Here is a 26,750-nt window from a genome sequence, read left to right as displayed (position 1 = left end):
AATCAGCCAGTAGACTTCAGGGCTTGCTGCAGGATTCTCAAAGCATTTTACTCCAAAATTATACCACATTTTATGTCTTTTTTTTATAAATAAAGAAAAAAAATGCAATTCTGAAACTAATAGAAACCATGTATGATTACTTGCAAGCCCTGATGTGGTCAGTTGTATTGGGTGCATTGTACCCGTTTTAGAAAAATCTTGCTGATAAAGATTTGGCTTAAAGAGCTTTGAGAATCTAGCCCGTGGTGTATACTGATTTTTCTATGAAAAGAAGAGGACTTAAAATATTGTACTGTATCAGGTAACTGCGGTATCTTGGTGCAGTTTGTAATGTGGGTGACTCGCTCATGCTGTTAAAATGAATGTTTTACGTATATTTTTAAGATATCGAAGATTTCGACACGGTAGTACCGACTTCTGAGAAGCTCTGCCATCCGACCACCACCAGACCCAGAGTCACAGACAGACGGCCTCGCTCTCAGATCTTCACTTCTGTAAGCATCTCTGGGTCCTTCCCTTTCACAAGCCCTCACTACTGACTGCCTAGAGCAGGGCTGTGCAGCAGAGAGCTCTTGAGCCGTATAGAGATCACTGAGCTCCAAGGGGCGAAGGATCCCATTCAGCAGTGTTCAGGAGTTTGCATAGACTGCAAGCTAGACTTGGTATGAAGGAATACAGTTAAAACGCATCAAAGTGAATGTGAAGTACACTAAGTTTTTCTGTAACAACGTTTGTTTAAGTGATAGTATCCCTCATATAAGTATCCCATAGTAAAAACATTGCAAAGTGTAATGAAGCATAGCGAAAACAAGGCAAAGCATAAGGTAAGCATTGTAAAGAATAGCAAGGTATGGTAAAGCATATTAATAAAAATGGCAAACCAGGGCGCACTATGGGAAATACCTAGAACAGTATAACCATAGGAAAAGCATGGGGCAAAACTGCAAAAATACAGCGGTAAACTTATGACAGCATTAGCATGTAGACTCAATTAGAACTTAAAAGTGAACACACAAAGGAGACCAAATCCATTACAGAAAAAAACCCCAAACGTCTTCCACAGCTCAAGGGCGAAAGCTTATTCCCACATTGTCATAGTATTGCTCTGAGGCACCACAAAGTCCCGTGATCCACCCTCAAGGTCACACAGCGTGTCTTGGCTGGGATTCACACCCAGTCTCTGCTGGCTGCCAGCCTGCTGTTGAAGCTGTCCCTCCCCTCCCTCCCCTTCCTGCTCCTCCCCTCCCCTCTCTGGTATGTTTGGGTTGGAAGGTCTTGTGTTTGATCTCCTTCCAGGACTGCATGCCTGATCTGAGCAGGGGCTCCCTGTGCAGGAGGGTGTGATTCGTCACATACGGCTGCACAGACCCTACAGGGTCCACAGTGAGCTGGCAGCTGAGAAAAGAGATGTGCTGCCAGCCATGCAACGACATTAGGACCCCGCATGTGCACTGTATGCTCCTTTTCCTGCTGGCTTTAAGGTGACTGGAGGAGGGGATGGAATCAGATCCCTAGCCACGCTGTTGATGCTGAATCGCTGGGAACCTTTAAGACACAACTTGACAGAGTTTTGAGATCAACCAGCTTCTAGGAACCGGACGAACATTGATGTGCCGAATGGCATCCTCTCGTTCGTAAATGTTCTTATGTTATCCATGCTGTAACAGGCTAGGTTTGGGAAGTAAGATTCAAGTTTAAAAGTCAAGTAGACAAATGTGTATTTGGTAAGACCTTGCCTCGGTATCTGTGTACCCTTCCTGTTCCTTTGTTTGCATGCAGTGTTGTTCTTTTATTGTAATTCTAAAAAGCTGACTTTCTGTTTGCAGTCCTCGCTTTCCAGTTCAGATTTAGCAGATTCTCCACCTCCGGAAGAAGACAAGCATGAGAAGGACAGAGGGAAAGAAGGGCAGGATTCTCCCTCCCCGAAACCACACGAAGCAGGAAAGAGAGCTCCAAGGCCTATCCAGGTATTGCTACTAAGCTGGGATGCATTTCTTTTTACTTCCTTTAAAAGCCTTTGAGAATCAGGAACGGTGCTGTAGAGGCAGGACTGGAGACTCAAGCCCTGGATTCAAACACCACGTGGTCAGTTACACTTTACAGAAATACTAACCTAGGATAAATATCACCGTTTTCTGGTTGAGTTAACTTTTCAATACTACTGGAACAATTTTGAGTCACTTACAGTATATTTTCAATACTACTAGAGCGCTCTGCGGTGTTGAGTGGAGTTCTCTTTCCTATACTGCTAGAGCACTATGCAGTGTTGAGTGGAGTTCTCTTTCCTATACTGCTAGTGCTCTGCAGTGTTGAGTGGAGTTCTCTTTCCTATACTGCTAGAGCACTATGCAGTGTTGAGTGGAGTTCTCTTTCCTATACTGCTAGTGCTCTGCAGTGTTGAGTGGAGTTCTCTTTCCTATACTGCTAGAGCGTTATGCAGTGGTGAGTGGAGTTTATATCTAAAGGGTCGTATTCACAAAGCTTTAACTCATGAGTCATTTGAGCATCCCTGTTTCCTGAACAGCGAGTGTTTCTCAGGTACCGAACCTCACTGTTTATAATGCTCCGTCTCCAGGGAGCCGATCTGAAAGCCGGATTGCCCCCGAAGCCGGCAGCGCCAGCGCCAGCCCTGTCTTCCAGCGGAGGTGGTAACCAGTCAGCCCTGCACCCAGGGGGGGCGGCCACAGGACACAGACCCAATTCCCCTTCCCACGTAGGCCACGAAGCAAAGCCAAAGAACGACCGAGCCAGCCATAGCCAGCAACCCTTGGAGGAGCTGCGGTCACAGGTGATGGACCTGCGGACCATCATTGACCTCATGAAGAGCCAGCACAAGTGAGTACAGGGGCTTCAATTCAGAGCCAGCACAAGTGAGTACAGGAGCTTCAATTCAGAGACATCACAAGTGAGTACAGGGGCTTTGATTCAGAGCCAGCACAAGTGAGTACAGGGGCTTCAATTCAGAGCCATCACAAGTGAGTACAGGGGCTTCAATTCAGAGCCAGCACAAGTGAGTACAGGAGCTTCAATTCAGAGCCAGCACAAGTGAGTACAGGGACTTCAATTCAGAGCACTCCAGTGAGAGTTTTTTACTGGCCCCGTAATTAATTCAGAATGTTATTCATTTGCTTGGTTAATACCGGAACTATTTATTTGAGTACATTTATGTGTTGCTTACTACACAGGGAGCAATGTGGAGTAAAATAGATTTTCCAGAGCTTCCAGTAATCTTAAAGTGTGCTTCTCACTGCATCACTAGAAGTAGACTGACTTGAAATCCATGGGATTTCTTGTAGCCCTTTTCTTCCTTTCACTCACTAACTGCAAATTGCACAAAAAGAACTTGATATACAGTATCCCAGTATTCTAAAGGTGAAACCAATATCCAAAATCTAAAAAAAGACATTGCGAAGAATACGAGTACTGCCCGCTTTGGTCTTGATAAAGGGAAATGGTTTTTAATTCTTTCTTTTTGCCTGTTTCCTAGGAAAGAGATTAGACAGTTAATAAATGAACTGGATGAAGAAAAGAAAATCCGTTTATCCTTACAGGTATGTGAGCGTCACTCCGGCACAGCAGACACTAAGAAATCCCAATTCGGAATGTTTTTTTTATTAGGCTAGCAGTGATTGGTGACAGTGTTCTGCAATGCAGCGATCCGGTTGGCTAGAAAGAAATCACTGCATATAATCCCTGCCAGGCCAGCTGGTTCAATAAAAGAATGGGTTGGTCCTGTCCTGAGTTCTCTGCTGTTCTTGAAGTATTCTCTAGGGTTAACATAAGAGAAGGGTACATTTCTTATAAGAACAGTGATACCAGCTGGAAGCAGACCTGGGGTCAATCACAATTGTAACTGGGCAATTCGTAATTGGAGTTGAACCTTGGCACACCTGCAGAAATTGTAATTGTAATTCTACCATGTAATTGATCGTTTGCAGTTCAATTACACATTTATTTGTCATTCGATCGTTATTTTTGTATTAGCAACTGCTTTTGGTGACCCCATTTGTTTGAAAAAAAAAAAAAGATTCTGTAGCATGTTTCAGTGTTTGTACCTGTAATCGTAATTGCAGTAATTGCAGTGCTGCTGTGATTGTAACTGTAATTCTGATAGAGCCCAGGTCTGGCTGTAAGATAACGCTGCTTCGTAACTGTAATTGTGATAGAGCCCAGGTCTGGCTGTAAGATAACGCTGCTTTTTTTCTCTCCTTTTCAGATGGAAGTAGAACACATAAAGAAATTCCTTCATTCGAAATGAGCGCTCGAGCAGCAGAACCAGCGCTCGCTCACCTTACGAGTCTTGCAGTTCTGCCACAGCCAAATTTAGTTTTGTGACAAAAAAAAAAAACACAACAACTTTTTTTTGTAAACTTTCCCTTGTTGTCCTTTTATATAAGAAAAAAAAGAGATGAAATCTAATTTTTTTTAAATGCATGAGACGAACTGTAGCCGATGGGGAAGTTGCTGAGCGATGCCTCCTCTGTATGCCCAGCCCTCGCTCTCTAGCGGAGGGGTCATTGTGCACGGCTGGTGAATGAAATGACAGGCTGCTCTGCCCATCCTGGTACTATTTTGATTATATTTTTCATTAAAAAAAAAATGTATTTCACAATATAAGTTTACAAGTTATATCATGTGCTTTACCACTTTTGTGGGGGAATATTTGTGCTTTTTTGTGGTTGCAAGTGATTCCTGTGCTCTGGGGTTTCATAGGGACGACGGCATTGGCTCCCGGGTCCCGGGTCCCAGTCTGGGTTCACATACATGGTTTGCCAGTGTGACATTGACACTTTCTGTTCAAGTGTTGAGATTGTTTCAAAGTTGAAGGAGACCTGTGTGTTTTCTAACTTGGTTTGTTCTTTTGCAAAATATTCTCTATATACCTTTTTATATTTCAATGTTCTAAATGCTATTATGTGTGGACATTTTTATTAAAAAGCAAAGATATGAACACATTTCTATAATGTTCAATACTGTATATTCAGTGCATGAATAATTCCTTACTGGGGTGTGTGAGCGAGTGCGTGCGTGTGTGTACTCTTTTATAGTGCTTGCTAGGTTAAAAAAAGACCCCACAAACACTGACAGAACCTACACCATGAGGACACCAGCCACGTCTCTGTAATGTTTAAGCAGATATTTTTTTATATAGAAATGCAGCAGTATTTCCTTTAGCCCCTGTAACTTTCATGATTGTAAAGCTAAAGAGGACGCCACACTGCTACAGAGATGATTTGTCCCCCACTTCCTGTAGACAACCGACATGTCCATAAAAGAGATGCTGGGGATGGTTTGATGTGTTTATCCCCATGTCGTAGCCCATTAACCAACTGGAGTGGCCCTCCCAAAGTATTGAGCACCCTTTTAGACACAATCTCCAGTTTGCTGTCTGAACCACATAATTGCAGAGCGCTCCTGTTTGATTAAAAAAGCTTTTATGTAGGTAGTGCTGGTCCTTGTATTTACACTGGGAAACCAGAGTTTCAGACAGGAAGTAAGACAATTGCTATTGTGAAATGAATATTCCCAACAACACATAATACACAGGAGACAATGGTATTTATGTATTTGTTTTATGCATTTTATGTTATGCACTAAAGTAGACGGTTTGAGACATGATATTTTGTTTACAAGAGTGTTATTAAAAGCTGTTAGACGTATCACGAGGCCAGATTCACTAAGCATTCATACCAGGGCTGCACCTGCACCAGGGCTTTGTTCAAATGGGAACACAAACAGGTGGGGTTGCAAAATTGAAACTAGCTCATTTTGGGGTTTAACCCAAGTTTAAAAGCCTCGGTATGCCAGCACAGCAGTAAAACTGTCGCCGCCCCGGATGAGAGGAAAATACTCTTCCAGTCGGCTTTGGAAACACTCAGTGTGGAAGTCAATTGCCATTGATTGGTACTCAATTGTAAAGGTGAGGGAAGGACAGCCTTTCTTGTTTTAAAATCAACACGGTAGTGAATGGATATATTGAATAGCTGCCGATTTAAATACTTCTTAAAGACAACTCCGAGCATGAGCAGCGAGTTTGTGCACACCCCGACTATTCAGCTGATCTAAGTGGAGGCCGATCTAAATACAGCGTCTTTTAAATCATTGAAAGAAAACTAGCATCAGCAAGACCAAGTCTCTTCAGGTGTATTTTTGTCTTCAAAAGTAATTCAGATGATCGCAGTGTTCCTAATTTAACATTGAAACGCAGTGGCAGTGTTTCATTGAATAGACCTCCCTGAGGAGGTCGCTGTTTGCCTTGATTTGTAATAGTCCAGGTTTGCTTTTCCCTTTTTAGAACCCAAATTCAGCTCTTTAGTAACCCTTGAGTACATTGTGCTCCACTGTGTGTAACGCGGGAGTGACTGCTTGTTTTGTGTGTGTTTGTTTGTTGTTTGTCCACTAGAGGTCTCCCCCCAGCAGTGTGCTGAAGAGGTTTGCCGCTGCGCTCCAGTACAGTAATTACATGGAAGCGATCGCATTGTGTCATCACCCTAAATCATTTTAAATGTCATAAGTCACTTCAGGAACATTATGGGCATCTGCTACCGTGTCCTGTTCAAGGTTCACACAGCATAGAGCTTACTTAACAGCGTCCTCTATAGGTTAAACATATACAGCTAACCCTGTGTCTCGTGATACAAGAGAAAATAACCTCCTTCCTCCCCCAAACTCTTATACCAGAGGAAGCTGGGTCAACTGTACATATTTACTAATCATAAATCATGCTTAAGAAAATACATTAAAAAAGCACACAGTAGATTAGCATCCTCACCAGAGTTTAAACACGTCTACCATAAACAATTCCTTTCTTGTATTACATGTGTAATCTGCTGCCCGAGCCTTGACTCGTACTGTGTATGCAGAGCGCATTACACCAGTCTTGAGAAGCCTTCATTGGCTGCCTGTTTTGTTTTGCATTGACTAAGATCTTCTTGTTGACCTGTATAAGATCTTCATGGGCTAGCTCCTCAGACATGCTGTCTGAATACGATCCAACCTGTTCTCTACTGCAGGACTACTGACCATCCTGACGGCTCAGCTCAGAACTGTGGGAGGTGGGGAGGGCATTCAGGACTGTGAGAGGTGGGGAGCGCATTCAGAACTGTGGGAGGCGGGGAGGGCATTCAGAACTGTGGGAGGCGGGGAGGGCATTCAGAACTGTGGGAGGTGGGGAGGGCATTCAGGACTGTGGGAGGTGGGGAGGGCATTCAGAACTGTGGGAGGTGGGGAGGGCATTCAGGACTGTGAGAGGTGGGGAGGGCATTCAGGACTGTGAGAGGCGGGGAGGGCATTCAGGACTGTGAGAGGTGGGGAGGGCATTCAGGACTGTGGGAGGTGGGGAGGGCATTCAGAACTGTGAGAGGTGGGGAGGGCATTCAGGACTGTGGGAGGTGGGGAGGGCATTCAGGACTGTGGGAGGTGGGGAGGGCATTCAGGTACCGCGCTCCCAAACTATGGAATTCTCTGCCAAAACATGTCAGGGACTCTATTGGTGCCAATTTTAAAATCTACATTAAAACATGTAGGTTGTGAGGACCAACATCGTACTTGATTATCTTTTGGGTACAATATGGATCTGAACACGAAAAACACACAATGCTATAATTAATATTTTCTCAGTAAATGGTATGACAGTAACAAATTCTGAAACTACACTATACTTACAATATGTTAAAAGCCAAAAATGTAATGGTGTTGCATGTGTTCTATTTCATTCTTTTGATCTCTAGTTCTTTCAACAGGGGCAGGTATGTTAAGTTAAACAAAAACACTTTTCTAAAGCAGTATCTTGAAACTCTCAGGGTGGTTTCTACAAGATCCTCACTCCAAATAATCATTTCAGGAAGGAACAATTAGCCAAATAAAGTTACCAAAACAGAAAGAAAAAACCCAGACATTAATCTAGTGGCTTGCAGGTAGTTTTGCATTTTTACTAGTTTGAGAACTGTAATTTTTTTTGTTTCTTTGCCAACTTTCAAAATAAGATTGTGCCGATGACAATGATTTGGAGTAAAACATTTTGAAAAACTGTCCCTTTTTGTCTTATTTGCAGCTTGTGAGATTGCGAAGTGTCTTTAAACAAAATAAACACTGGCTAACGAATGACCTGATCCCATGAGGTCCCAGTATCGATGAAGGGTTCATTACAGCGCACATTATTTTCAATAGCAGCCCCCACACATGGCGAGATCAGTTGCTAAGTGATTCGTTTTTTACATAGCAGTCGGCTGCAGTTTATTACCTTTATTGGTAATTAAGGGTTTGTAAATAAGTGTTCTCTGGAAGTTTATTATAAAAGATAAAAGCAAGAGGAATGGAAATGCAATAATTAAGAGCACAAACACAAGCAAGCACAGAGTAGTACCATGGCTGCCAAAGAACGACGGTGCAGTGTGTGCATGCAATCAGTTTAGTGAAGTAATAAATGAACTTCTCAGGACCTATTAGGCATCTGCTGCCTGGATCAGTCCACCGGCTTCACTTGCTTAACCTCTGATATTTGCACCGGGAGTCTCTCTTCTATTGACAGATACAAGGGCATGCCATTAAAATGACATAATGAAGCACTGCAATTAGCTGTTTGCATGGTTGAGCTGGGCTGGGGCTTTTAGCTGTAATGACCCCCCTCCCTCCCTCCCTCCCTCCCTCCTCTCCTCCACAGTCTCTGGAATTCAGTTCCCAGGGAGATCAGGGATGCAGATGCAGCCAGCAGCTTTTTAAATCTAATTCAGATCTGGCCTTTTAGACCAGTTCCATTAATATTACAGGACAAGGTCACCTACCAAGTAACAGGGCAAAGAGGGTCACTAGCCAGTCACCTTTGATGAGATCATCTCCAGAATCTGACCAGCATCCCCTTGTACTGTACAATGGGTCATCTCTCTGTGTCATTTTAAAAACTTAACAGCATAGGGACGGATTTCAGGATGTGGTAAAACTATGAAGGCTGTTCACCGGGTTCAATTCATTAAACGTGACCCATAGCAAAGGTAGCAGAGTGCTGCAGGAGGATGCTACAGTATTTGAAACACTTGCCATTCCTGAATTAACACTCAATTATGAAATCCGTGCCTCTTGCATAAACAATCCCGGCATGTTTCCTCAAAGCTCGCTGCATGGTTTTCGAATATGTTACTGAGATGCAGTAAGCATGACTAATTGTTTGTGAGAGTTAAGCACTTTGCACAATTCAGCCTCATAGTGTACACGAGTCTATTGTACTGGAGGAGGATGAGATGCCTGAGACAGTTACTTTGTATGCACAATCATCCAACCCCTCGTCACTTACACTGTGCAACTGTGGGGTTGAGACAATCCACAAGGTATTACTGTTTTAACTTGCCTTCTTCAGCATACATATATGCACTTGTATGAATGCCGATGTGTATTTTTCCATGAAATCTGCAATTTCCAGGACTATACAACTATGGCCAAACATTTTGCATCACCCTGTAGAGTTAACTAATTTTGCCTGCTGAATAATGTTGTGTTAACATATTAAATTAAAGAGCACTTTGTAGTTTTACAGATCCTTAACAAACAACATTAATTGTTACATTTTAAAATCTAACATGAAATACTGTACTACTAGTATGGCTTGGAGTAGACTTTAGCAATATAATTTTGTAGTTTCTTTGATTACATAATGTTACATAAATGACCTAAATTATATTCATATAGTTACAAAAAATATATATGTCTCAGTCCTAAAATTCTAGGTGATGCTAAACTTTTGGCCACAGCTATAGGATATTGACTAATTGGAAAGCCTTGGTTAATTCAACACACTCTGATAGGCATGAGCAAGTCAAAAAGAGCTTTCTAGTATAATGGGCATTATAACAGCTGTCAATCAGAGGAGAGTGAGGCACTCTGCAGGATGGAATGATGCTGAAATGACTCCCATTGGAGGTTCAGGAATACCCTGCACACCAAGCAACAGCGCAGAGAAAGCCAGTACAGAGTCAGAAGAGTACACACCACACATCACAGGCATTAGGGAATCCGGCAAGAGCAATGTTTGACCAGCAGGAAGGGAGTGAACAGGAGAGAGAAATTCTCAACACACCAAAAGGAAATATTTGAGAATGCCATATGGACGAACTTAGACGAGCAATTAATATTCGCTAAACAGTCACTACAATCATCTGTTTTTTCGAAAAGGAAAAGCAATTGGTGGTTTCAGATACAGTTTCCCGCTCAACTCTGACCCGAAAGCATCACTGTAGCATGGAACCCTCGATGGTTCTATCCATCTCTGTCTTGGTTCTTGACAGAACCTTCTACTTATCAATATGTACAGTGTGAGTGATTCTAACAGAAGCAGATATGATTGGAATAGTTTCATTTGTTACAGTGGAAAGGGTTTGCTCTCTAACCACAAGGCTATACCGTCTCCTTAATGAGAGAGACTGGATCTGTACATTTATTTCTACATGCACGTTTATATATTATAAATACCAAAAAAAGAGCTATAAAAAGATAAAAGGTTCACTTTTATGGTAATACTTTTAAACTACTTCAGTCTAAAGTGTACTTTGCTTATTTTCTTCTAAAAGAAATTAACAATAAAAAAACTTCATGTGGTAATTTATTTACATGATATGTATTCATATTTTTATTTTAAATGGGGGTAAAAAAACAAAAAGATATGTTATTATAGAGACGACAGCCACCATCACTGCATCAAAGGAGAACTGGGATCTAACAGGATACTTTTCAATCACTAGAAATACATATTGAACATGTAACTCGCTATGTTTGTAATAAATAACAATGAACATATTAAAGACACCCAGTGCAGAAGAGGATAAAACAGGACAGCTACACAGCTGCATAACTGGTACATTGTCAGAATGTGGTACGCGTACCAAGACTTGACCCATGGCACGCCAGAAAAAGGTAATGCTGCCAATGCTCTGACTAACTACTGCACAAATCAGTACGGACTGTTAAACTTTAAGAGCCATAGTCGTAACCCCTTTCAGATTGGCGTTGCCTTGTTTTCTGAACTAAAATAATTAGCACATGCCTGGGCAAGTGCAGTACACGGTGTACTACTTTTTAACGTGTACCACGAAATTACACCTGTAACAAGCCAAACTGCTATACTGCACCGTCCTACACTCAATGCAATGGAATGTGCTGCTGCAACGGCGCCAGTCTGGCACCTGTGAAACTTTTGGCACATTTGAACAATACTCCGCGGGTGCCACAGGTCGGGTCAAACACCTGAACGGAGGTGCAGCCCTGGCCACAGACTCGCAAACTGAACACCCCGGGCTGACTGCTGTAATTGTGCTCGCGGCTGTCATCGTCATGCATTGAGACACGTTTATATTCACTCATCATGATGATGAGCAGCAGCTACACGACCGACTGCCAAGACAAGCGACTCGAAAAACGAGCATTGCGCTGAAGCAGTTTACAGGAGCCAATTCATTGAACACCTCTCCCTAGCAGAAAGTCTATCGCTGGCGAGGATAATAAACAGAGATGCGTCGTGTGCTCTGTCTGGCTTGACTTCTTATTCTCTGTAAAGTTTCTTCCTTCTGAGAAAATAGAGCTGGGAAGCGTCTTATTTTATAATGTGTTTTATTGCAACAACTCAGCAACCACCAAGGGAATTACCACCCGCTTCCGCATATTCCAAAGACGTCACCGCAAAGACCTCTTCACGCGGATAAATAAAAGCTTCCCTAAACAATGATCTTTTTTTGACACACAGGTGATCGAAATTTGCTGCTGAGACATTTTTTAATGTACGCTCAACGCTGCTTCTATGGAAACTACTTGGAATAGCAAAACTAGCCTGTAATGTAGTTTCCCAATTCGGAGTTGTTGATTTTTCAGACGCACTCTGCCTTGCGCTGCTGAGGACAGTGGGAAAACAGAACGCTGCATACATTCTGAGACAGATTTAAAAAAAGAGGTTACAGTTTTAAAATATTCGTGCACGACTTGCAGTTTGGAAAGCATGGTAATCCAGCAGAAACCAAGACAAAAATAAAACTGTTTAATTAATCGGCTTTGAGGTACAGTATTTTGCATAGTCTTTTTTATCAAGTGACAATCGGCATCAACAACATATTGTGATTGTTATACCCGGGACAAAAGTAGTGCTTGTATGAGGTGGAGAGCTAGTATGTACCTGCAAGGTAAATAACTAGAAAACGCACTGACGTGCAAGGAAAAAAAGTTCTGTTGACATAAAATAAAAGATAAGAAAGAAAAAAACTGCTCAAGATCTGCGATGGAGGCAAGTTCCTCTCAGTCTGCCGTGGAGTCTGGGGGCGATCATGCCTCGACTGCCGGGGCTGGGGCTTTGGAGCGATCTGAAATCAACAGCCCTTTCCCCCAGCCCAAACAGAGGTCCCTCCGAGTAGTCTACGTCCTCAACGATGGCTTGAAAGCCGTGCAGGCGAACAGCCCAGAATCCGGAGCCCTCCAGTGCCTGCAGCGGGCGTGCGATGCAGAAAGCGCCATCCTTGCCACGGTTACCTTCGGCACGTTAGACTTCGGGGAGACGTCTGTGCTCGACACATTTTACGATGCAGGCAAGTCGTGCAAATGCCTAGCTATTATTATTATTATTATTATTATTATTATTATTATTATGATATATCTTAAATAAAATTGTATACTTTGTGATGATTTCTCACCACGTGGGATGTGTTTATCGACTAGCGAAAAAAACACAAACAAATAAGCAAACCAAGTGGGATATTACAGTACAATGAGCAGGCATGTGCTGAACTTTAAAAACTAGCGGGTCAACACGATAGAGGAGCTCCAGTCTCCTCTCGTCGCTACATGACCAGTACCCTCCACTGCTGCTTTGGTGGGCAGAGGGGAGCTTTTTCAGCTAGTGCTTCTGCCGTGTCCACCAATACCGTAGCGCAAGGGAAAGACAATGCTGCCGTTCTGACACGAGTTCACATTGAGCACGGGGCACTTTATCTGATCGATTAGATTTGACAGTGAGGTTCAAACATCATTTATTTAGAAACCTGAGTGAAGAATTGGAAGTTGCATGTAACACTAATTATTATTATTATTATTATTATTATTATTATTATTATTATTATTATTATTATCATTATTATTATAGAGATGGAAACAAGACTGCTATTTATAGCAGTTTCACCCATTCCACGTTTTACTGCAAGCTTGATTAGCCACAGTGTAGAGGTAACAAGCTCAGATGTGTTCTGTTAAACTGATAGTAAAACCAGGAATGGATAAAGCTGCTATGCAATTGGGTGTCTTAGTTCCATCCCTGTATTATTATTATTATTATTATTATTATTATTATTATTATTATTATTATTATTATTAGGAGGAGGAGGAGTAGTTATATTTACTAATATTAATAATACAAATATTATATATATATATATATATATATATATATATATATATATATATATATATATTAAATAACATACATTTTATCTATCTATCTATCTATCTATCTATCTATCTATCTATCTATCTAGAGAAGGTTACATCTTTGCTTCTCAAAAGAATGATTTTGACCCCAATCTCCTATGACTTGATTTCCTGTTTTGAGCTGTGCTGTGTGCTGTCTCAACCTGCCCTGAGAGGACTGGAGGAGTCAGAGCTGTCATAGTTTACAAACTATTCTACATAAACCTGCATGAGCATGCTCACAGAGCGAGGGGAGGGCGGTCACTGGAACAGCACAGAGCTCATGGAGAGCGGGTTCGGAATGCTCACAGAGCGAGGGGAGGGGGTCACTGGAACAGCACAGCACAGAGCTCATGGAGAGCGGGTTCGGAATGCTCACAGAGCGAGGGGAGGGGGTCACTGGAACAGCACAGTGCAGAGCTCATGGAGAGTGGGGTTCAGAATGCTCACAGAGCGAGGGGAGGGGGTCACTGGAACAGCACAGCGCTGTAGCACTCATGGAGAGTGGGGTTCAGAATGCTCACAGAACAAGGGGAGGGGGTCACTGGAACAACTGGAACAACTGGAACAGCACAGCGCTGTAGCAATGCAAATTTGTATAATAATTCTTGTTAAGTTAATCAGTATTTTAGTGGCGTTCCGGTTTAGGACTGCACCTCTGCTTCACGCTACTCACAAGTCTTTATATTAAATATCTGAGTTGTTTATTTTGGATTTGGTAGCTTTATTTGGTGTGTTTTTACTGTGACGTACAAAGCTTTGAGAATCTAGACCATTGTGTTTATGCTATGGTGATTTGTAGTGTCAGGAATAGATTGTTGGCTTGTGTAAAGTGTATACTGTTCAATAGGAAATCATGTGATCTTGTACACTTCATGCATTTTAAATAACTAACTCTCATTGCAAAGTGTTGTGCAACAGTTTCCTATGTGCTGCCAGGCTTGTTGCTGCTGTTTGTCAGCAGGGTTACATTATAACCTGTAGTCTAGTTTGAGTGCTTCTGTACTGTGCTGTCCTGGTTTCCTTTGCGTTGCACCGGGCAGCAGTGCTGGGCACAGGGCATGGCTAACATGCTAATACCATTTTGGAGTAAATAGCTTTGAGAGTCTGGCCCATTATGGAAATAATAATTGCGTCGTGTCCAACCACACGACTAGAGAAAGAGAACGAGAGCTCTGCTGTGCTTTCCAGCAGTGTTGAAAAAGATTTTGTGTTCTTGCTACGGAATAAGAGCTGGCACAGTAAGTGTGCTCTCTGAGTATTGTTTTAGACACGGCCTGGCTGAAAGGAACGCTCAGTGTTTAGCCTTCAGTCTGCTGTGGGCTCTGGCACATGTTGTGGTACCAGCCATGTTAGTTGTGTGATGACAATCAGAACCTGGGAAAACCACAGCAAACCCAGAGCCCAAATGTTTCCCCTGGGATTTATTGTGCCCGTTATTTCAAGTGTACCCTGGATGGCGTACCCCATGTACCTGGGAAAATAATCAAAGAAGCAGATCTAAAATAAGCAAGCCGTTTCCTATAAGCGTCTGTCCTGCCTTGAACTCCGTGGCTGGAGTTCAGATCCTCCTTATGCTTCTGAGCGCTTAGCTGCGAAGACTATACTTTGATCAATGCACCACAAGATGAATATAAACCTTATTAAAGCATATAGGAGCTGATGTGTTCCTGATATCACTGAAACTCTTTACACCTCATTGAAAATCATTACAATCTTTTGATGTTGGATTAGTCAAATCTCGCTTTTCAATTTTCTCAGAACAACTTCTGCCTGTGTGTGTGTGTGTGAGAGAGAGATCCAATAGCAATTGGGGGCGAAACAAAAAAGGCCAGTGAAGGGAGTGACTTTTTATTTAGCTGCAGTAAGTGACAAGATTATTCTTGAAAAGGGGGTCGGATATATCACAAATGAATGTGAATGGTGTTATAAGAAGAGCCCTTTATCTGCTGTGTAACTCATACAGCTAGCATGTGCCTTCTAAATATGAAGAGAGAGAGAGAGAGAGAGAGAGAGAGAGAGAGAGAGAGAGAGAGAGAGAGAGAGAGAGAGAGAGAGAGAGAGAGAGAAATAAATAAATTGCAGGGCTCCCTTGACCTCAGGGGCCTGGCTTTTTGCAAATAAATAAAATGTACAGTAAGACCATTTATTTTGTTTCTGTTCTCACCACGGTGTCCCTAGCCCCATAGCCGTACTTTAAATAAATACTGCTGTCAATAAATACTGCTGTAAATGTCCTTGGCAGTCTCAGCAGAAAGGATTTCCAATTATCTTTGATATTTTGTTATTTGTTACTTCTTTAAATTCACTGTAAGAAGTGCAGCAGCATTAACTCCTTAACCACCAGCCTTCTTTTTTTATACCATTGTTAATCCAGAATGAAACAGCAGCGATTCACTGTGGTCAAAGTGCAATACAAATCTGCAGCTCTGTGTAAAAGCATAGCAAAGTGTAATAAAGCCTTGTGAAAGCATAAAGCATAGTTAAGCAATGCAAAGGCCGGAGAGGCAAACCGTGGTAAACTAGAGTAAATGTATAAGAAAAGCATGGGGAAATTTTTAAATTATTGTGCAGTTTTCTTAGGGCAGCAGTGTGCAGCAGCCTGAACACACTGTTCCTGTGTAGGTATTGGGAATATCCAATGGGAACATGAATATCCCTGACAAAATAGCTGCAATCCCGGCTAATCCCTCCCCCAGACAGAACTTTTTTTTTTGGCCCGTCATCCCGGTTTGACGCGCAGGTGGAAACACAGCCTTGTCCGGTTCTGATTGCTGATTGTTTAATTAGCTCCCTCTTCTCTGATCCGATCCATGCTGAGTCCACAGTCCGTATTAAAGGAAGGCTCCTTGGACTTGGTATTTCAGACCATCTGCTCGGCCACTCGCAAGTCCCTTATTGTTGATCTGTTTGATGCCAGACCGGGGTCAAGTCCAGTTGTAATTGTGCAATTCCTAATTAATTGCCATTACAATGCCATTGTAATTGTAGGTGAACCTCAGCACACCTGCAGAATTGTCATTTATTTGTCATTCGATCGTTATTCTTGTGACCCCATTTGTTTGAATAAAATCAACACAAGTTATATGGTATGTTCCTGTGTTTGTCCCTTTTTCTTTCCAGACATTGCTGTGGTGGACATGAGCGATGTTTTCCGTCAGCCTTCGCTCTTCTATCACCTGGGGGTTCGAGAGAGCTTCGACATGGCGAATAACGTCATCCTGTACCACGACACCGACCCCGACACTGCCCAGTCCCTCAAGGTCAGGCTGCTTTCACAACACTTCCACTAGCCACATGTGTTTGAAACGTGCATGTTATGTGCAAACGTGCACGTTCCTTTAAAAACATGCTGTCTTGTCCTACACAAGGTTAAGGAACGCTTTTTCTACCTTTGTTTTTCATACTGGGAAGCAGCTGGTTATTTAATGACAGGAAAGAATCCATTAAAGAGATGGAGCAAGTTTTACCCTCCAGTTGAAATGACCAAGCAAGTGCAACAGTACAGAAAGCATGACTTGCAAACGGAGATTTCATTAACCAAGCGTATTAGCGGATATCGTGTTTTCACAATCCTGTTTCCTGTAACATGTGCTCCTCTCAAACCTGCACATGTGAGACTTACAGTACATAACTGGTGGAAGCGCAGTACAGCTAAGTACTTCACTACAATCACTTTGATGTATTACAAATGCTGAACTAAGCAGTAAGGAGTAGCACCGTGAAGCACACTAATCCTGTCCAGTCCAGTGCTGCTTCACAGTGCTTGTTCCTGTGCTGCGTTCGCAGTGCTGTAGCCTTTGGGTCTCGTGTGACTGCTGTCACTGTGTAATGCCGGGTTGGAATTCACACCACGCTTGTTTCAACAACAGCAGCAGCGTGGCGCCCCTGGGTGTGGATATCGAGCCCTTCTCCCTGGAACATGGAAAAGCAAAAGCTTCCTAACAGGCTTCTAACAGAACACAGGTAGCCAGCCTGTCTGTGGAGTCCAAACAGAACTAACTGAAGCACACAGGGACAGGCTTAAATACAGGAGAGACAGGCTGAATTGGCAATCAATTAAGCAATTCAGCCTGACCAGCTGCATTCACATGAGCATTGACAGATCAGTAAGGCTCCAAATTAACTCTTTCCTGGGACAGTTATAAAGTCATAAATGCAACACAAAAAGTAAAATCCCTAAAATTAAAACTATTTACAAGCGACAAAGAGACGCTAGTGTAGTGTAGAAGCACAGTCAGTCCGTCTCCTCACTTCCCATGATGGCCAGAGTCTATCTGAACAGTCTATTCGTTGGACTGAAGGGGCCTCTGGTAACTGCAGCAGGGTAAGGTTGTGCTGGGTATGGATTCGTCTGTGTGTACTGAGGTGGATGCTACAGGACTTGTGCTTTAAGCTATTGCTGTTCAAAAGGGCAGTCTGATTCCATAGCCATTCTCAGTAATGTCTTCATGTACTGTGTGCATGCTATACAAATGTGACTTTACAAATGTGTCCCTTTGTCACTGATATGATTGATTCAGAGAGGATAACCCTTAAGAGTACATATAAAGTACAGAGGCGAGCATCAGGAAGTATATATATATATATATATATATATATATATATATATATATATATATATATATATATATATATATATATATATATATATATATATATATACTTTTTTTTTTTTTTTTTTTTTTTAAATCTGATATTCTTGGATTACTAATCTGGGTCTGTGAGACCAGACACTGGTATTATAAAAGGTTTTGCAGGTGCCTGCATTTAAATGTATTGCCAGAAAGGGTTAATACAATGAAAGATGTTTTGGTGTAAAATCCAATGTCAAGACAACCCTTAAATTGTCAAGTTTACCAAGCTAACTTTATGGGGTCTCAGATTAGATTTCCTGAACTAAAGATAACCTTTGATCGAGATGCAGCTGCTGAATGGAGCTCGTTGCCGGACTCCTTTTAGACTAATAAACCATGAACCAGAATGAACCGCATCAATACTAAATGTAACAAAGTTACTTTGATCACGCTAATGCCTCCTTTTGTCATCTTGTCTTTACAGGACATGGTTTCCCAAAAAAACACAGTAAGTATTAAATTAGAGCGACAAGAACGAACAAAGAGGTGGGGGAGACATGACTCGGGTGAGCTGTAACCTCCCTGCCGTTTCCTCTGTCATTACAACGAGCACACTGAAGCTGCCAAGCTATTCTTGTAGAGATAAGTAAAAAAGAACAACATCACTCCCATTAAAAGAAAAACATAATATAGCTTGGGAAACAGTGGAACACACACTCTGTCACACACAAAAACACACAGTCATGCCCGCACAAGCACACAACTTCTCTTGTGAATGATCTCCCCTCTCCCCTCTCTCCTCTCCCCTCTCTGGAGCTCAGAGTTGGTTAAGGAGTTTTGTTCCCATGGTGTCAGTGTTTTGCTTTGGAGGGCAGCTCGAGTTCACAGATTCCCAATAAAGTTTAACCTCGGGACCTATTCCCACAGACTGCCTCTCTAGTCTGGTCTGAGCTGCAGCGGGGTTGTCATGTTACAAAGCGAGCCAGGGAATGATTGGTCCTTGAGTTCTCCTTCCATAACAGGTATCCTGCACTCCACACCGTGTGCATTGCTAACCTGTTATACTCAGCAGAATCCACAGCCTGGACCGCTTTTCATTTTGGAGCGCCCCCTCAAAAAAGACTCGTCCCGCACTTTGAGATGACACAGCTGGTTAGAGCTTGAAAAGATTTGCAATCGAAAGATCATTTTTTGCTGTGGTTGGTCGGAATATCTTCTGGGTTACGTTTACTGCCTGAGCCAAACAAGATTACACTTCACGGTATATAAGCTCATTGTTTCTAATATTGAAGTACCTACCTCTTTAACATCCTATTATGTGAGTTCTTTAGGAGTCTATGAGGGGGCATGCTTGTTAACTATTCCAGCAAAATATATGCTTCTGAAAAGACTCCCCAAAGCCCACTTTTTTTTTTTCTAAAGCGAGGTGTGGATTGTCAGAATTGAAGCATCAGGAACATGTAGCCAGTGATGTCGTCCCTCTCGTTCTCGTACTGGGGTTGTGGATTTCGTTTCCCTCTCATTCTTGTACTGGGGTTGTGGATTTCGTTTCCCTCTCGCTCTCGTACCTGGGTTGTGGATTGTCTGCTCTGTGTCTCTCCTAAGTTTCCCTGCATTCTTCATTTTGTATATTTTCCCTGTGTCTTATTTGGAGCACCATAGGCCGCCCCTGGGTCCAGTTGCCTCCTGAGTACCACAGTTGTTTAAGAGTGAAAGTAGGTATCCTGTGGCTTGGCAGCCTGTGTGAGGATGCTAGTGCTAATCAGCTGCAGAATGCATTTGTATTATTAATCAGCCTGCGTTTTACTCTGTACGATATTGAGGTATTACCCACACAATGCAATGTGTTCCTCCTACACACTTCTGACCCTCTCACTAAATCAGCATGCCAAACTGATTATAGATTTAAAGACGGGGTCGGCTGATTTGTGATGGATTTTTTTTTTTTCTTAAAGGCAGGAATGTATGTTTTCCTTCTATTTTTTTATTTTTATTTTTTTAGTTAGTTAAGAAGACTCTGTATTTCATATCAGTATCACGCTGCTCTTTAGGCAGGAGGAGAGTCTTGCTGTTGCTGTGTGTTGCAGTGTTTAACAGCCTGTACAGTATGAACCTCTTTCTTTGTATAACATGCTTGAATTGACGTGCTGAAGTGCTGCCATGTGTTCTTATCTGGGTAAAATCTAACATAACCACGGTAACAGTCGGGGGAATGTTTTGTTCCTCTTTTCAGGCGTCCAGCGGGAACTACTACTTTATTCCGTACATCATGACCCCCAACAACGAGTACATGTGCTGTGAGAACGATGCGCAGAGGAGGGCCTCGGAGTACATGCAGCCCAACTGGGACAACCTGCTGGGACCCCTGTGCCTGCCCCTGGCGGACCGCTTCATCAGCCTCATCAAGGACATCCACGTGACCTCGTGGTAAGTCAGGCATCGGGAAAGGGACCGCGTATGGCAATCTGTACACATGGCTTTCTCAGGCTTTTGTGTGGAGTCTTGTGGTCAATGTCACTACCTGGCAGTAATGTAAGTGTGGCTGCAGATTGAGGCAAAGCAGAGTTTGGAAAAACACGTTCTGCTTATCCGTAAGTTTCCGTCACGTGTGATTTGTAGTTCACCCGTAGAGCAGATCAATTTTATTGACTGATTTTTATATACATCATAAAACATACATAATAGGCCTCCACCAAGCACATGGGGCTCTCTGTGACCAGCCTCTGGATGGTCAACTCTGTCACCGAGTCTGAAGGTGAAGGCTGACGTTTACAGAACAAGATGAGCCGTGACACCGAGTCTGAAGGTGAAGGCTGAGGGTTACAGATCAAGATGAGCCGTGACACCGAGTCTGAAGGTGAAGGCTGAGGGGTACAGATCAAGATGAGCCGTGACACCGAGTCTGAAGGTGAAGGCTGAGGGTTACAGGTCAAGATGAGCCGTGACACCGAGTCTGAAGGTGAAGGCTGAGGGTTACAGATCAAGATGAGCCGTGACACCGAGTCTGAAGGTGAAGGCTGAGGGTTACAGATCAAGATGAGCCGTGACACCGAGTCTGAAGGTGAAGGCTGAGGGGTACAGATTTGTTGCCCTCGTCTGAACGTGATCCTAGAAGGATGAATGGGCTGGGGGTGAGTGATGAGCCCCTCCCCCTCCCCCCCCATACAAGAATCCATCTCTGCATGCACAGACACATTTTTTAGGGCGGGTGCGTTGTGGAAGCTCACGCATGAGTGACAGTGAATGCATGGATGCAGGTAGGTACAGTACTATAAGTACAGTTGTAAGTACAGTAAATCATTTACATAAGGGTGGTTGTCCTGCTCTGTTCGAACTACAAGACTACATTTACTGTGAAAGATGTATTTTGTGTATGTGTTGTAGGCTGGGGTGGCTAGAAAGCTGATAATGTACTTTCCACCCTTAATCAGACTCTTAATAGTGTATGCACCCTGGGCTTGGCTACAGTACTTGTGATGAAGCTGTCATATAAGTTTTAATTGAGTGCCAGCTACATGGCTGCTGTTACTAGCTCTCCAGTGAGTACGTAATCTCGGTTCATACGAGCTTCCTGTTTCAGGATCTCAGCCAGCACAGGGGTTCGGTTACAGTATGGATACCTTGAAACACTACATGACAGTGAGTCAGCTTCTTTTTAATAGTCCACCTGGAATGCTTTCCAACTAAGATTACATGGCAGCACACAGGGACCACACAGAACCTTCTCGACATGCTTGCAGGGCATTCTGAGACACAAGCCAGGGGGGCTGCCATGGAAACTTGAGACTTCATGGAAGACGCCTTGACCACTGCTATTTCTCTACTATATGTTGTCAGAAATTAATTCTGAGAACTATTCTAGAATTATCCAGCAAAGACTACTAGCTATACCTTTTAACAGTGACACACCATGGACAATACCATAATATAAACTGGTTTATTTTGCTGTGAATTTCTGACTACCAGAAGATGCAGTGTGCTGTTGATAGGCACAGTATGTAAGTAGTTTAAAGAACGACAGACACAAAATAAAATTCTCATAAGTAAATGAGTTGTATTGTGCTCACGTAATTTTGAAGAAGTGTAATAATCACGTGGCATTTATATTTCCAAGTTCTGCATTTTACATAACAATGCTTACCTGCCGTGGTAATACTGACGTTAGTTGACCAAGCTGATCTTAGTTCCCTGCTGCCTCCACATCATTTCAAAACAGCATTCACATCTCTCTTTATTTTCGAGTAACACACTGTACATAGCGTGTGCCAACAGACTGAGGATGAGGATGATGAGGAGGAGGAGGATGATGATGAGGATGAGGATGATAGATCAATGCTTAGCATCCTGGAACAAACCTGGAGTTCTCTTTCAGTTTTGCTAGCACGCTGAAAGTGAATTCTGCCCGTCGGCACACAGCTGGTGTCCAGCAGTATCTACGAGTCATTGTGTGTGTGTGTCTCACTCTCTGTCTCTCTGTCCACAGCGCTTCCTACAAGGACACTCTACTGAACGACATCCGCAAAGCCAGGGACAAGTATCAAGGAGAGGAGCTGGCGAAGGAGCTGACCCGTATTAAACTGCGCATTGACAACACCGAGATGCTGACCCAGGATATTGTCATGAACCTGCTCTTTTCATACAGGGATATTCAGGTGCAGATCGGGCCTTTTTAACTCTTACTTCACTTGCAATAAATGCTGATTTAAATGTTTATTTTTATTTATTTATTTTTAAACTTATTTGTATTTTATCTTAACAATTTTCATACCATGTACAATGGCAATCATTAAGCAATACAGTAAGATAACAGGTACAGCTACGTCCAGACGTTTTGCATCACCCTATATAGAATTAAGTAATTTTGCTAACCCTAATGAAACCCCCTGAGTCATGCTACATATTGAATTACATACTGCTTTGTAGTTTACCTCCTTGAAAACAGTGTATCATGCCATCTAAGGATGATGTATCTGCTGTACAGATAACAGATCTTTCTACATGGTTCCTGGACAATCAGAGGTAAACTGGCATACTCTGTAGTCTCTTTGTGGAAAATTGCATCTAAACCCATCTGGCTCCTAGCAGCTGATTGATCTCAAAACTTTGTCAAGCTGGGTCTTAAAGGATCCCATGGATTCAGCATCAACAACATGGCTAGGTAGCTCATTCCATCCCCTCACCACTCTCTGTGGAAGTGTCTCCCACCTCAGTCATAAGTCTATTTCCACTTCATTTCTATGGTCCTGGTTTCTGTGTTGCGCATAGTGTTGGTTCGGGTTCACTTTGTCAACTCCACCTTTTAGGATTTTAAAGACTTGAGTCAAGACCCTCCTCATTGGTCTTTGTTCTTTGCCTTGTGTTTGGCTGCAGGACTATGATGCGATGGTGAAGCTGGTCGAGACCCTGGAAATGCTACCTACCTGTGACCTGGCTAACCAGCACATGATTCAGTTTCACTACGCCTTCGCACTCAACAGGTAAGCCTCCAGATTCTGGGCTTTTGAAATGTAATACATACCTGTTACGTGCTCAGTCTGAACCTAACAGAGAACCTAACACTGAAAAATGAATTGAAATTTTGTTGAGACCCGTATATTTGAGAAGTCTGTTTGTTGAGACCTGTATATTTGAACCAGTAAGTTTTATGTGTGATCTGTTTCTGAATGCAGGAATGAATGTTTATTTTTTAGCTATATCTTGAGAGCCTCTCGTTTAAGTGTTCTTGAAATATCTAGATCACGTTGACCTGCTTCTGCAGGAGTTCTGGCCTTTGGTTAGTTGGATTATTAAAGGCTTTTGGCGCTAGTCACAAAAATGTAAGGAATGTTTTTTGAAAGCTCATTGGCCGTTCAGGAAGCCTTTCTCAGCTGTTTTAGAGACGGTTTATTTTCATTTTTCAAGCACTGTATAACCGTTTTAGTCCTGGTGAGGCTTGTTCTTGGCACCGTATGTTAACATATGCTGTCGAAAATCATACTGGAACCCATACTGGAACCTCATAGGACTCCTCGGTCCCAGTCTGATGTAGTGTAGAAATCACGCTGGAACCTCACGGGACTCATGTATCTCATTTATACATAAATCACTTTATTTTTCAGCTCAACAAAAGTAATTAAGGACTGAAAGGGTTAACAAAACAATAAACCGCATGTATTTCTACCACAGACCATAGCTGCTGCACTCTGCAGAGGGTAACTGTTCACACTCTGCTTCAGTGTGTTGAGTTTTCAAAGGGGCTTGTGGATGTAGGTCAGTAGAAACTGAGTGTGCCTGCTTGACTGGGTGCTACAGATATATGCAAACACACACACACAGGAAAAACAGCAGGGCAGCAGTAGCAAATCAGGGAATGATGTGTGACAAACAAGCTGCTCTCTCCATACCCTTGTGTGTAGTGCTGTGCTGACATCAATAGCTCTTCGTGAACCACTCAAACTGCGGCTTTCAAATCGATAGCAAAATCTAAGACCGCCTCTTCATGGTCTCTGTTTAATAATGTTTCACAAAATCTTTACCAGCCGGAAGTTTGCTCCCCTTTTTTTGTAAAATGAACACGATAAACTGTTACAGGACTAGAAAAACAACTATGGTGCATGTTGCAGGTCTTAAAGCTCACCTCGTGAGATTTCTATTTGAAACTCTGGAAAATCAATGTTTTGTTTTCTCTTGCCCATTGTCTGATACTGGTGTGTTGTTTTTGAACAGTGAACATTTTTAACATTTGATTTAAGTGCACAACTGCATTGTGTGTGTGGATGTTCATTTCTGGGTCACAGTGCTCAAGGTCATTGTATGTGACTGTGATTTTATATACAGTAGTTTGGGAGTACAGTATGCAGAATTGAAGAAGTGGGTGTTCATTTCTGGGTCACAGTGTTCAAGGTCTTGCACCAGGTTCTTTGTCGAATGTTAAAGCAGCCATGCAGTAGGTTGCTGACCTCTTAAAAGCAGATGTTGGTGGAAATGACTCATGCATTGTAAAAGCACGGTGCAGCTGTCCCATATGATGAATACTTCGTCTGCTAAACATAGCTTGAATGTCGCCTGTTAGGAGGGACCATGCTAGCTGCCAGGGCACCTGTTTAATGAGAAGCCTTCAGCGGAACTAAAGTAGCCACTTGCATGGGAAACCTGTATTAATGGAGTGGACGGCATGGTCTCATCCTTTAAAAACCAGGTGTACCACCTTGCACCATACAACAGTGAATACATATACTGTGTTTCTGCACTCCACACCCCATGCTATTTATCTTGGCAGCTCACAGATGAACAGCATGCATGATCTATGTAGTAATTTAGCAACAAATCAGTATTGAATTTGCAAGACGCATTCTGTGTACACAGAGAGTCAGTTCTTCCCCTGCATGATGCTACCAAATGAAGTCTGCAACACAAGCGGATCGCAGAAGACACAAGGGTGAGAAGACCAGCAGCTGCAAGTGCTGGTTCTAAAGTGACAGATTTACCTGCTTGTATTCACTTACTTTTGATGGCACTCAACACAGTACAGTAGCTGAACGCAATGTGCTGGTGCTGCTGACAGTCTCTAAGCAGCTGGAATATCTCGTGGGCTGTGATTGAAGCTGTTGAAAGCACATGTGCTGCTCTTATGGTATGATGTTATGACTTTAGCATTCAGAAAGAACTTGACGTGCAGTGCCGTCGCAATTTTTTAAATTTATTCTTTCTTTCTTAAAAGTCCTTAAATAAACCATCACTTGTTTGGTTGTTTTTGCACCGGAGAAGCAAACAAAAAAAACATCTGTATTTTGTTTTTACATGCTGTCTTAGCTGAACTAATACTGTTTACACTAAGCATATTTCAATGGCTCTTATCTGGCAATGACCCAGGAGAGTGGCTCAGCTGTATAAACTATTTCTGTAGCCAGAGCTTTGTTTTCTGGCGACATTGTTCTAGATGTCTGAAGCCTGCACTACTCATCCAGTCGTAATGGTATTAGATTAAGGGATCCCTTTGAGAAGGTGCAGAGCTGTGTAATGGTATTAGGTTAAGGGATCCTTTTGAGAAGGTGCAGAGCTGTGTAATGGTATTAGATTAAGGGATCCCTTTGAGAAGGTGCAGAGCTGTGTAATGGTATTAGGTTAAGGGATCCCTTTGAGAAGGTGCAGAGCTGTGTAATGGTATTAGGTTAAGGGATCCCTTTGAGAAGGTACAGAGCTGTGTAATGGTATTAGATTAAGGGATCCCTTTGAGAAGGTGCAGAGCTGTGTAATGGTATTAGGTTAAGGGATCCCTTTGAGAAGGTGCAGAGCTGTGTAATGGTATTAGGTTAAGGGATCATTTTGAGAAGGTGCAGAGCTGTGTAATGGTATTAGATTAAGGGATCCCTTTGAGAAGGTGCAGAGCTGTGTAATGGTATTAGGTTAAGGGATCCCTTTGAGAAGGTGCAGAGCTGTGTAATGGTATTAGGTTAAGGGATCCCTTTGAGAAGGTGCAGAGCTGTGTAATATTGTATTAGATTAAGGGATCCCTTTGAGAAGGTACAGAGCTGTGTAATGTTTGTAATGCCTTTTTCATTTCTAAGTGGCTCATCTGGTGACAGCATGGTCACATGGAATGCAGGGTGAGTCATACAGTCAGGGGAGCACAGGTTTGCATCCTGGCTGTGCCAAGTTGTTGGTCTTTGCTGGGGATTCCACAGGCAACGTTTTATTGGCTCTGATGGGTTAGGGAGGCAAAATCATCATGGACTGTCTTCTCCTGCTGGCCCCTACTGGCCA

At 42.6% G+C, this 26,750-nt stretch overlaps 2 protein-coding genes across 10 annotated transcripts in view; both read left to right on the top strand.

Annotated features, from left to right (window-relative positions):
* LOC117406360 (SH3 domain-containing kinase-binding protein 1-like) overlaps window positions 1-4,955 on the top strand; it is a 75,031-nt gene extending 70,076 nt beyond the window's left edge. For all 7 annotated transcript variants that reach the window (XM_059030738.1, XM_059030737.1, XM_059030736.1 and 4 more), the window contains 5 exons: window positions 385-494; window positions 1,827-1,967; window positions 2,576-2,835; window positions 3,488-3,551; window positions 4,217-4,955. In XM_059030738.1, coding sequence (XP_058886721.1) covers window positions 385-494; window positions 1,827-1,967; window positions 2,576-2,835; window positions 3,488-3,551; window positions 4,217-4,258 — 617 coding nt within the window. In that variant the 3' untranslated portion in view covers window positions 4,259-4,955. The remainder of the gene's footprint in view (window positions 1-384; window positions 495-1,826; window positions 1,968-2,575; window positions 2,836-3,487; window positions 3,552-4,216) is intronic.
* Window positions 4,956-11,183: 6,228 nt separating this feature from the next.
* Window positions 11,184-26,750, top strand: part of LOC117405267 (mitogen-activated protein kinase kinase kinase 15-like) — a 43,269-nt gene continuing 27,702 nt past the window's right edge. For 2 of the 3 annotated variants that reach the window (XM_059030729.1, XM_059030727.1), the window contains exons 1-6: window positions 11,185-12,557; window positions 16,555-16,694; window positions 18,493-18,516; window positions 20,242-20,435; window positions 22,492-22,660; window positions 23,379-23,485. In XM_059030729.1, coding sequence (XP_058886712.1) covers window positions 12,254-12,557; window positions 16,555-16,694; window positions 18,493-18,516; window positions 20,242-20,435; window positions 22,492-22,660; window positions 23,379-23,485 — 938 coding nt within the window. In that variant the 5' untranslated portion in view covers window positions 11,185-12,253. Of the gene's footprint in view, window positions 12,558-16,554; window positions 16,695-18,492; window positions 18,517-20,241; window positions 20,436-22,491; window positions 22,661-23,378; window positions 23,486-26,750 lie in introns of all 3 variants that reach the window. The other variant, XM_059030728.1, reaches the window with a different exon arrangement.

This window comes from Acipenser ruthenus, chromosome 9 (assembly GCF_902713425.1).
Source record: "Acipenser ruthenus chromosome 9, fAciRut3.2 maternal haplotype, whole genome shotgun sequence".
Lineage (NCBI taxonomy): Eukaryota > Metazoa > Chordata > Actinopteri > Acipenseriformes > Acipenseridae > Acipenser > Acipenser ruthenus.
Note: the sequence above shows the minus strand (reverse complement) of the source record. Positions and strands in the feature narration are given on the sequence as shown.